The 13,290-nt window shown below is 34.1% G+C and overlaps 1 protein-coding gene across 1 annotated transcript in view; it reads right to left on the reverse strand.

Moving 5' to 3' along the window:
* The window catches only part of LOC106879769 (uncharacterized), a 124,107-nt gene that overhangs the window by 49,170 nt on the left and 61,647 nt on the right, over nucleotides 1-13,290 (reverse strand). The window contains exons 14-16 of the mRNA XM_014929460.3: nucleotides 7,357-7,454; nucleotides 3,058-3,100; nucleotides 2,859-2,956 (exon numbers count right to left, since the gene is read on the reverse strand). Coding sequence (XP_014784946.1) covers nucleotides 2,859-2,956; nucleotides 3,058-3,100; nucleotides 7,357-7,454 — 239 coding nt within the window. The remainder of the gene's footprint in view (nucleotides 1-2,858; nucleotides 2,957-3,057; nucleotides 3,101-7,356; nucleotides 7,455-13,290) is intronic.

Here is a 13,290-nt window from a genome sequence, read left to right on the forward strand (position 1 = left end):
CACAATCATTCACAAAAATATAACTCATGTTCGTCAATGTGGCATAACTACAGAGTTGTACCCCCCGACTTTGGAAGGTCATAACTTTCAGAAAAATGAATATTTTTAAATGAAATTTTCTATGCATATATTATTTATTATGTAGATTCCGAATATATAAATAATTTCGGAGAAAATGTTTTGGAAGGGGGGTGGGGGACAATTTTCGGAAATTCCACTTAAATTCCTCTTAACTTCCAGGAAAATTAATATTTTTTCGTGAAATTTTCTACAAATATACCTTGATGTATGTACATTTCGAGCATGTAGGAATTTTGAAGGAAACAACTGAAGATTATTTTTGTGAAGTGTTCCCCACTCGATGGTGTTTCGGAGCAAGTCGTCCATATTTGTTTCATTTTTCTCTATTATGTGCGTATGTGCATCCGTAGATTTCTAATGAAGTAATAGGCAGTGAAGAGAAGCCGTCATAAGAAAACTTTTAACTACCTCTATTCCTTTCTCCCCCTCTCTCTACCTCTTCGTCTCTCGCTCTCTCAAACGCATACACATGCAAGTACACAATCATTCAATAAAATATAACTCATGTTCGTCAATATTTTGTAAATATACCACGATTTTCACTAGGGTGTTAGGGTTAGGGTTTTAGGGTCAGGGTTAGGGTTTAGGGTTAGGGTTTAGGGTTAGGGTTTAGGGTTAGGGTTTAGGGTCAGGGTTAGGGTTTTAGGGTTAGGGTTTTAGGGTTAGGGTTAGTGTTAGGGTTAGTGTTAGGGTTAGTGTTAGGATTAGGTTTAGGATTGGGGTTGGGTAATCGTGCGGGTGTTAATCTGAAAAATTACAGATATGTGAAAAGTACTGACCCTGCTATCTATTATAACTTTTGTTGTTTTGTTTAATCGAAACATAGATTATGCCTCCAAAGAAGAGAGTTTGCTGGGGAAAGAAAGCAACCGGTTTAAAATGAAAGCAACAGACTGCAGCAATTCACCACATTCCAGAAGCTACTTTGAACATAATGCAAAATGGTGCATCAACATCTTCTGCCCAATCTGATAGAATTCTGGCAAAACTGTGTAGCAACAGATCGCCAGCAATTGCTTCATCAGAAATTGCCGTCCTAGCTCCTGCGAAAAGGGATTACCCTGCTATGAAATTTACACAGATGAAATTTACGTATGCTTAATAATTTTACGCAAAACAGCCTTCAGACTTTCCCTATTGATTTCATCGTCTTTTGAATTATGAACATATTTACATCATAAGGGTTTTTTCGTTGTAAGGCTTTCTTTTTTAGTTGATTTTCATCTAGCAAGACTTATCGTAGATGGCGTAATAAGTCACACCCGGACAAGGTCGGGTTATACTGCTGGTATATATATATATATATTTATATATATATATATATATATATATATATATATATATAAGTAATGGAGTTACAGTCTAATGACTGAAACAAGTAAAAGATTATATATATATGTATATATATATATATATATATATATATAATGTAGGAAGTGTAAAATCTAAGCTGTATCCTGTTGAAAATCATCTGCTTATTCCAGTATTACAATCTAGTTTGTAATTGTTGTATTAATATGAGGTACATATTAGAGTTGAAAAGTTTGGAAATACTGTTTGCAGAATTATTATATTACAAAACAGGAAGTTGGAAAATTTTTCAGTATTGTTTATTTACCATTATAAATGTTTCATTTGCTAATAGGAATAACAAAAGTTGTGTATGTTGGAAAAAACATGTAAGAAATTTCCTTTTAGAAATTCTTCAGACAGACAATCAAATAGAAATAATATATTGATTCTCTGTCTGAAGAATTTCTAATAGAAAATTTCTGACGTTTTTTTTTTCCCAACATGTACAACTTTGTGATTCCTATTAGCAAATGAAACATTTACAATGGTGAATAAATAGTACCAAAAAATTTCTAAATTACTGTTTTCTTATATATATGTGTGCATGTGTGTGTGTGTGTGTGCGTGTGTGTGTGTGTGTGTGTGTGTGTGTGTGTGTGTGTGTGTGTGTGTGTTGTGTGTGCATGTGCATGTGTGTATGTATGTATAAGAGAAATAGAAGAATATGGGCATAATTTGGTACTCCTTTATTACAATTGTTACATATGTTTCAGTATTCTGCAGCACATGTTATCACTCTACAGATGCAACCAGTAAATGCAAACTATAGGGCAAGCAGGAAGCAAAGATATTGTCAGACAACTGAAAAAAAATATGATTGTCTGATAATGTGTGTTGTGTTTGCTCCATGCTGGCCCTGTAAGCTGCATCTGTAGCGTGATGCCTTGTGTTACTGAATACTAAAAAAATATGTAACAATTGGAATAAAGAATTACTGAGTTATGTCCAATGTTTTTTTCTCTTATTTTTATTACTGTGCCCTTTGTATTACATTATAGCCCACCATCGGATATGGAATACTTGTGTGTACAAGTGATGGTGGGAGTTTGACACAATTAACATTAGATCCAAAATTTGAATGGTTTAATTTTCATGTCAAAAACAACCTGTCATACCTACACTCTCACACACACACTTACACTCACATACATACACACATATATGCACACATCGATACACATACTTGTATTCGCTTTATAACTTCAAACAATAAAACCTGGTATCAAAATAATAAAGATCTATACTTTACTATTTCATTTTGATTCATGCAATTATATGTAAAAATCCTCCAAAAAACTATTAAATTTCATTAATGTGTTCATCTAGTTGGTCTCATTAAAAACAAAATGAATATTTATTTATTATGTCACAAATTTAATTTCATTTATGATATCTATTAAAAGTAAAAATAAATATTAACTCACTTTTACTAGTTCAATATTGTTCTTACTGGGTGTTACAATTTCTGATTGGTACCGAAAATTATCATCAAAATTTGGAAGTTTTGCCTTATAGAGTTTTCCTTTAATAAATAAAAACAGAATGCAAATACTTCATCACAGTGAAATGTACAGTTTATAATGTAAATCGATATCTTGATGCTAAAAACATAAAGATATTTACCTGCATCCAGTCTAACATGTAGACCTATGTATTCTGCTTTAATCTGTGTAAAAATATATAAAGGAAAACAACAAATTTTGGAAAACAGAAAAATTTTCATTTTTTAATTCAAATAAAATAATTTTTAGGTTGTTACATTTATGTATTTGTCTTGTAAGACTCTTGATGTGGAATTGTGTGTTGAAACAAGTATTGTTATATTAGGGGATGGTCATTTTTAAGTTCATGCACGAATAACAAATAGCATAAACAACTTAATATAACCTGTCATTTGCTATGTTTGTGGATGCTTTTTTTCATTCTGTAAGACCATCCTTCCACAAAATCAACCTCATCAGATGAAATAGCATATGAAGTAACCATCTTTTCATACTTGTATGATAAAATGATTAAATTTAAACATTACTGCATGTATTTTAAGAACATTTTTGGTGTACTCTTTACAGTAGTGAAATATAGTACAAATGGTTGCAGTTGCACAAATCCAAATGCACACTTAAATACATGAACTCTTGTTTACACTAGGAAATCAAAAAAAGTCACTGCAGATGGCCAGTCAGACTAGTAAATATGTAGTTATATTTGTTCTTACTATAACTTAAATAACATTATTAAGAATCCAAGAGATGGTTAGTAATTTCAGGTTCATGATTTGATTTGTGCTAGATTCTTCAGTTACAATATAGTTGTTTATTACATGCTCTCTTAAAATTCTTTGATTATGAGCTCACTATTTTACATACTTAAATGATTTTTTTTCTAAATTTCCATGTAACTCACTAAGTCTCATATATCTCTTTATTTAAAATGACTGTTCTTAAACCAAGTGAAAGAAACAATTGTTCTGTTATAGATGTTTTCAATAGCATTTGGTTAATAAGCCTACATTTTTATCTGGCATTTTATATTTCATTTTGATCAATATATTCAGGTGTTCTATTTCTAAATATACACAAATACTTTGGCTAGGTTTGAACTAAGAAGTTTTTGTCTATTCATATTGTAGAATGGATTATTTTAAGTGGTTTTAATAGGTTTATGTCACAAGCCATAAGGGAAGATGTTTGTCAAATTTGACAACTTTGTAAAATGATTAAGTCTATTTCATGCCAACTGGCTCATTTACTGAGAGCTTATTTCAGGTACCTGAGGTATTTCAGAGATTAAGAGTACATAATTTACCCTGACAGAAACCAATTTATCACAAAGTTAAACCCCAAACAGTTACTGGTACTCTTGTGGAGCTGAATAGACTGAAGCAACATGAAGTAAAGTGCCTTGCTCAAGGACACAACATGACACTAGGTCCAGTAACTAAACCATGATTATTAGATCATGAGTTCAACACCTTAAGCACTCTTTTTCTGTCTCAGTCATGATACAAGCTTTGATCATGGTAGCAGGGCTTGTATATCCCTATAATACAAGGAGTTATACCAGTGAAAATTGATCTAATCCAGTTGAGCAGGTCTAAGTACAGGATCACACTAAATGAGAATCACAGTCAGAATCCTTGGGAATGTACAGATTTTGGTGGAGAAATCAATTAAGCAATGATTGATGGAGAAACTCACAAAATGCAGAATTTGGAATTGTATTGCTGGCATTGACTAGTGCTGTCTAGTTCTGAATGTGAGCAATGACTTACATCCACAGAACTGGCAACCATAGGTATTATTCAACCATTGAAAGATTTAATATGACTTTAATGCTGCCTAGATATTCATCTTGCATCACTTATCACATGATCAAACAAGGAACATGTTCTGCTGTGGTTTTGGTTTCTACTAGTATTTGAAAAATCAACTATAGAACCTAAAAACAAATCTATATTACTTAAATGTAAATGTCCTATGATATTTTCAATTTTGAATGCTTACATTCTGAATGCAATTTATCAGTTTATTGAATTATCAACTAGAGCAGTTGTTGTCAACATTGAAATGAAGAGCATCCTCAACAAATACCAAGGTACATTGTTTTGATAGAAGGAGATATAAGTTTGCAAATTGATGTAATAAATATCACAAATATACATTTGAAAAAATCATCTAATAGAAATGGATAGCATTTGCAGAAATTTGTATTAGATATGGATTATTATTGATTAAATATTTTAAAAATTCTAGAAAAAATGGTAAATTATAGATATGCATTTGTTCAATAACCAGTTAAATCTCAATTGCAAGATTAATAATAACATATGTTCAAACAAAAACTCTTCCTATCATTCCGTTGTTTATAGATTTGTCTAAAGCTTTTGACTTAATTCACAGAAATATGATGCAGCAAATTCTACTAGCCAATGAAATCCTTCACGAAATAGTAGTTACAAAAATGATGCTCTACAAAACACTTGAGCCAATATGTGTTCACCTGATGGAGACAAATTTTTTAGTCGTTCTTGCAGATTTTTCACAAGGAGATATCCTAGCACCTTTCTTATTCAAAATCTGTCTTGATTATGCTCACCACATTTTAGGAAATTACAAAAAGATACTTGGCTTTATCCTCACAAAATAAAAAAAGCTCCAGATATCCAATTCAACAATAAAAATGAAAATTATGCTGATAACTTAGTCCTATATAGTAACCATTATCCTATTTCAAAGACTGGAAGAGCTGCAAGAGGCATTGGTTTCTATATTAACTCTAGTAAAATAGAATTCATCAGTTAAAATTTATAAAGTACAACAACCTCATTATCTGGAAGTTCAATTAAACCATCAAATTCCTTTATGTACCTTGGAAACAACATAACATCTTCAGCGTCAGATGCTTAGATATGTATCAGCAAAATTTGGGAAGCATTTAAAATCTCATGTAATATGGAAATCTAAGCAACCAGGAGATTGTAAAAGAAACTTCATTTGCTTAGTGATTGAATCTTGGTTGTTTCATGGCTCTTTCACCTGGACGCTAACCAAAAAATTTGAAACCATGCTAGATGGCACTGATACATGTATGATTCATGCCATTTTGAATATGTCCTAGAAAGAATTTCCAAACAAAGAAAAATTATACAATATACCTCCTAAAGTATTCAAGAAAGAAGAGTTCATGTTGCTGGTTAGTGACATCCAACTATGGACACCCAAACAAATTAAAATTACATTAGTTTACCCAGCAAAGACATACAGTGATCATTTAAGTGATGACTCTGGACAGTACCAAGAGTAATTGTCACACGCCCTGGAAGATAAAGATAGATGGAAAATCAGAGTAATCTGAATTCAAGCAAACTCAACCTGATGATAATAATGGCGATGATAAATTGCTTAATAGGCGCAGAAGTGGCTGTGTGCTAAGTAGCTTGCTTACCAACCACATGGTTCCAGGTTCATTCCCACTGCGTGGCATCTTGGGCAAGTGTCTTCTACTATAGCCTCGGGCCAACCAAAGCCTTGTGAGTGGATTTGGTAGACGGAAATTGAAAGAAGCCCGTGTGTTTACGTTCCCGTAACTTAGCGGTTCAGCAAAAGAGACTGATAAAATAAGTACTAGGCTTCCAAAGAATAAGTCTTGGGGTCGATTTGCTCGACTAAAGGCGGTGCTCCAGCATGGCCACAGTCAAATGACTGAAACAAGTAAAAGAGTAAAAGAGTAATTAACTGCTCAACATCATGCACAGGACAGGTTTAATATGTTCATCTGATTGTTCCTAGTTGTGATATAATGATCTCGATGTTTTTCTTTGGTTCTTTGACTATATTGAAAACTCTATCCTACAATGTTGTTTGATTTATATTTTTGCATTATGCATGTTCAACTAATTTATTGATTGTTAGAAAATGAAAAATTTCACTGCCCTATTTTGAGATTAAGTGCTTTACTCTTGTAAGTTCTGCAACAAAGTGGATGCTATAAATACAATTATTTAATTTTCTTACTCTTGGATAGACTTTATTAATTTTGAACAGTCTTTCAATTTTATAAAATCTAGATATTTTCCATCTACTCAGTCATACCGTTGCAGTAAGTTACCATATATTTATAACTTTCTAACTTACACAAACTCTGATATTACAGAACTGACTATCAGTTATGTAGCCCAAGTTGTTTCTAAATAAATATTATTTCCTCACCTATATATATCTCAAATACTTATATGTTTTCTTTACTATCTTGCAAAAATTGATTAGAATTGGCATGGACAATTTGTTGATCAGATCTATTACATAATTTCCAAATAAGCATATAACTTTATAAACATATAATAAACACATAAATATATTCCTACATGTCATTAAAAAGATAAAAGTGAAAATCAAAAGCATTTTCATAACAAAAAATACTTACATTTCCAACACTAACAGTAAAGATGAACTCCCTCTGAGCAATTGCACTACTTAATGTTTGAAATGCCGTTCGAAGAGTAGAACCTTGACTTTTAGTTCCTGAAATTAGCAAAAACAAATCAGAAATATTTGTTTCTAAACTGATATTTCTTATAGTTTTGATGAAGAATTGTCCTTTCTTCTTCAAATTACTTGAAATTAAATGTTTTTTAGGTGTTTTTATTATCATTACAATCTTGTAGTGCCACCTTCTGAATAAGACGTGAACAAGTTGTAATAGAATTCCATCTTTCAACTGTAAATTAGTTTTTATAACTTTCTTTTATATTTGCATCTACTGTTGAGCCAGTTTACTTTGGTATGCATTTTTCATGTACATGAGTTGTAGGGTTGTTTCAGGATAATTTTTCAAAGACTGTGTAGAATATTAATTATGGAATATGAATTTCTAGTGCAGTAAAACAGTAGAAAATGTCAGTTACAAATTCAATTTCCAATGACAGCTACTGACTTTTTCAAGATAGATTCAATTTGCTTTTGGAAGAATTTCCAATTTCTTGTAGAAAATGTATCACACACATGAATTCATATGAATATAACACTGATTTGGAAAATATTATCCTCTATTTTTTGTATGTTTAAATTGCTTGATTATAAATCATTTTGCAAGTCATTTTTGTATATGTACAATCAAATTCATTTTTCTAATTTCTTTTATATATATATATACTTTATTAAAAAAGCAGCAAAAAAAAATCACAGAAACTGTTACTCAGAGTTTCACATTCCTGTTCTTCGGACAGTTTTGTTTAGAATGAAACAAAATAAGGTTATAAGCATAAATATACAATTACTTTGATAGATACACATTTGAAAAGGGTTTTGTTTATTACTCTACCTCCAGTATTCAAATACCATTTTTTCCACATTGTTTTGCATTTATGAGCTTACTCTAGTATATATATATATATATATATATATATATATATATATATATATATATGTATTATAGTTCTTAAATTTGACAAGAAAAAGCATATATGCATATATACACACACACATATATATACATATATGCACACACACACACACACACACGCATACACACACACACACATATGTATATATACACACACACATATTATGATTGACCGTTGACTGAACACTATTCAATTTTTTTTCTCCGTGTTTTTCTCCTTGTCTCCGTATTTTTTCTGTTGAAGAGCGTAGCTCGAAACGTCAAAGACTTTCCGTATTCCCGAGCGTCATACTAATATATCCTTTTGTTATTTACACCACCTGTCCTCGTCTGTTGTTATTATTTGTATATTCTCCCACATATGTATATATACATATATATGTATATATATAATGTATATATATATATATAAATCTACTAAAATTACTTAACCTCCCTAGCTAACCTGTTATGAGGAATTTCAACCATGTTTCGTGGTCTGCTACCACAACAGCTCCTTTATAGGATCCAGTTAGCTCAAGACATCATCAGGAGGAACCACGTCCGGTTTCGGCCCCTACTCCTCTACCGTTTTGACGTGGCGGGGCCACCCCCTTTCAGAGGTGTCTTCAGCTCTGGTGTTGGGTGCATATCTTTTTTCACTGTTTGTGACTGTTCTAATGCAACTGTGGAATGTCCCTCGCTATGGTTATTTTCCAGGAGGTTCTGGCCACATGTCTTACGGTTCATCAACCCGCGTTGTTGAATTACTTTCTTCTGGCATACCTTCCCTTGGTGGATTAGGATGCAGTTAGCTCAAGACATCATCAGGAGGAACCACGTCCGGTTTCGGCCCCTACTCCTCTACCGTTTTGACGTGGCGGGGCCCCTCCTTTCGGAGGTGTCTTCAACCTTTCTATCAACCTCTCTATCAACCTTTCTTTTTTCCTTATTGCATACTTTGTTGTCACTTGGGCATGCTATATTTGTGATCCAGCATCGTTTGCTTTCTTTCTCAATTAACACTATGCCTGGTTTCATATTCTCTATCTCATCATTGCACTGAATCATAAAATCCCATAAGATCTTCGCATTATCATTTTCGATGATGCTTCGGGTTTATGTGCATACCACATTTTACTCTGTCAAGTCCATACTTGTTGCAAAGTGTCCAATGGATAATCCTTGCTATATTGTCATGACGTCTCTTATATTCTCTTTGGGCTAGTGGCATGCATTGACTGGTAATATGCCCTATAGTTTCACCATTTTGTCCACAAATTCTGCACATATCACTCTCTGATGTGTTATCTGTTCAGTATTTGATGCAATTGGTTCTTAATGCTTACTCTTGGGCAGCACAGATCAGAGCCTTTGTTTCCACTTTTAAATTACTTTTAGTCATCCATAGCCATCTTTTTTCACTGCCTGTCTTACCTTCAGCACCCCTATGAAATTGTCCATGCATTCTTTTCTTTATCCACCTATTTTCAGTTTCATTCATTCTCAAGTTCTTGTACAGTGCTTTATCTTTGCAATCTTCCATCCTACACAAGCCTGATCTTCTTACTTCCAATATTAGCAGTTCTGTGTCATTTTTTACATACCGTGCTATGTTGTTTTCTTCTGCTCTAATGCTATGTTCATATCCAATCAGTCCACTTCCCCCTTTTTCTCTTGGTACATATAGTTTGTCTGTGTAACTTTTTGGATGGAGTATCCCATATCTAATCAGCAATTTCCTTGTCTTTCTGTCTAATCTGTTTAATTCGTCTACCATCCATGTGATTACCCCTGCTCCATATCTAAGGAGTGAAACTGCCCAGCTTCAATCTTATTCTGTCTGTTTAATTTCGACTTAAGGATTAGTCTCAGTCTGCACAAGTACTCCACCTTAAATTTTTCTGTCATTTCTTTCTCCATGAATTTATCCATTTCTCAAATCCCCAAGTACTTATAACCCATCTCTTCTATCTGTTTCATAACATACTCTGATAGTATCGCTAGCCCGTCCATACATCTGATTTTTCACCTCTTCAAGACTAATACACCACACTTTTTCAGTTCAAACTTCATTCTGATATCAGCACTGAAAGTATACACCTTATCAACGAGGGAACTGACTTGGGATTCATCTTTACCATAAAGTGGTTGACATTTTGTTGGTGGCTCTTGAATACATACTCAGCTTTTGCTTTCTTCAGAATCAGTGTTAATGGTATCATGCACAGTACAAAGATCCCTAAACTTCTTCCATATGCTGTCAGTTCTGTCCTGCACCATACTCTTTCCTAGCAATCGTTCAACATTTGATACAATACCAAATAGGTTCATACATTCCATAATCCAAGAATGGGGAATCATATCGTATGATAATCAATCCATGACATGGCTAAGTTTTCCTCTTCTTTCAGTCTCTAAGTACAGTTTTGTCTATCAGGAGTCGATCCTTGGTACCTCTGCACTTACACTTGCAACCCTTCTGCTCATGTGGCAGGGCTCCATTTTTTTCCAGATGTCTGTACATTGACTCTGTGACTATCCCAGTCAATAATTTCCACATAAGTGGTAGGCAGGACATTGGCCTGTAATTGTCTATCGTATTGCCTTTTCTGGTGTTTTTCAAGCACAGCACTGTCTTACCCATTGTCAACTACTCTGGTGTTACTTGGTTGGCATTTAAAAAGGTATTGAGTTGTACAGCTATTTGTGCATGACATTCACCAAATTTTTTGATCCAGTAGCCTTGAACTCTATCTAGTCCTGGGGCCTTCCAGTTACCCATTTTTTTTTTGCTGATTTCTTCAAATCTGTAACTTTCAAAGCCTGTGACAATAATTTGATGCCTCTATGACTTCTTCTCTCCAGGGTATTTCCGTTGCCTTTTGCCATGAGGGACCAAGTACCTTTGCTGCCTTCATATCCTTAATTATTCTATCTACTATACTGCTGTCAACTTGGATGGCTGCTTCCTCTGTTTGGTCTACTTGGTTCCAAAAGAAGATTATCTATATATTCAGTTATATTTCTTTTTTAGCATTACATATTTTTAAAGTCAACAGACCCGTGAAGCAGTGTGATTAGTTGATATGAGGTGGTATCAAAAGATTCCTGGATCTCGACAACAGAGTTAAAATGGTGACCTTTGGGCTGCATTTTCAGGTGGAAGTCTTCAGGTGCTAAATCTGGCAAATAGGGTGGGTGTAGAAGCAATACCATGTTTTTGATGAGAAACTCTTGAGTGAGGAGAGCTCAGTGACAAGGTGCATTGTTATCATGAAGAATTCATTTCTTCATACTCCACAGATCCCGTCACGCTTGCTGAATGTCCTCTCTCAAATGCTTCAAAATGTTGCAGTAGAACTCTTGATTGATGGCCTGGCCCTAGGACATGAATTCTCAATTCACAATACCATATTTCTGGGGGTGACATTCGTGGCAGGTCTTCCAGATCACTCATCATCTTTCAGGGACATTCTTCTGCTTTTGAAGCACCTGTGCTACTCGAAACATTGCATATGACCCATTGCCTCATCACCATAAGCTTGCCAAAGCATGCTCAATGTCTCTGTAGCAGACTTCACAAAATTTCACGTTGGCCCTTTGTTTCTGTCCATGATAAAATTGCAGGCTACAGCATATATATGATCACAAAAGCATAAATTTCACAACTTGCGAAGTAAACACAGCAATGTCACTCAACACACTGCCTCATGAAGGTCACTGCTAGCTCTCACTGTGCATGCAACCATATGCTGTCATCTGTTGGTGCACTATAGAACTAGTTCGGGAACTTTTTGATACCACCTTGTTGCTGCTAGAATATATTAGTATACAATTAGACTTAAACAAACGTATGTTTAAAATGCTGCCTGTTAACTTGGAGCAGTAATGTCTTTACATGGAGACCAAATTGAAATCACATGTTATATACCAGCATAGTAAATTCTACAATGAATGATAGTGTGCTGAGAGATATGTACAAACACAATGCAAGTAAACATGCAATTAAATCCATGTAAATAGTTTAAAATTATTATTATGTTGATTTGGATATGTTGTTTACTACATATAATGTAAAACCTAGCTAAGATTCAATCAACCACTCTCTCAACTTGCTCACAGTATACTTCAGTATCTTCTACTTGTGCTTATTTTATTAATATCTTATCTACATAAAGAACAAGAAAAATTTTTCATGTGTCACAATTCATTATCTTAGCTTCAAATATATAAGGAAAAGAAAGGTCATTGTTTGGTTTTTGTCCTACTTTTCAACAGAGACACAACACAGAGATGAATACATTTTAGCTCTCTTTCTAGCTGAAAGAATTAAATGGTCCTAACTATGCCCTGAGCACAAACAAAACCAGCATCAGTTGCCACTGCTGCTGCCACCACCGCCACTGCCACCACCACAACACCACCAACACCATAACCTCAGAATGCTGAATCTTTCAGATGAGTTGACAAAGGACCAAGATACCTGGTGCCTTGCTGTACTCATGAAGACTCATCCTCCACAGCAGAAGTGCTAGGGCTGCATGCCCTGGTGAGGAGGATTGACCTGCAAGAATCCTGTGTTGGTGCCACATAAAAAGCACTTGTGCTGGTGTTATGTAAGTGGCACTCTTGCCAGTCCCACATAAAAGCACACACTGTAAAGTGGCTAGTGTTAGGAAGGGCATCCAGCCATAAAAAAACCAAGCCAAATCAGATGGGAACCTGGTGCAGCTTTCCAGCTCTGGTTAAACTGTTCAACACATACTAGCATGGAAAACAGAGGTTAAAGGATGATGATGATGAGGAGGAGGATGATGAAACTCGTCACTCTTCAAACCCAATAACTCTGTAAGACTTCATTTTACAAAGAAATTTAACACATTTCACTGTTACCTTTGAATCCATTGTTACATGCATATGCAGAACATTTATGATAACATAAAACTAAATATTCTGATGCAAAGTAAAGTTTGA

This window comes from Octopus bimaculoides, chromosome 10 (genome assembly GCF_046866305.1).
Source record: "Octopus bimaculoides isolate indiv1 chromosome 10, ASM4686630v1, whole genome shotgun sequence".
NCBI lineage: Eukaryota > Metazoa > Mollusca > Cephalopoda > Octopoda > Octopodidae > Octopus > Octopus bimaculoides.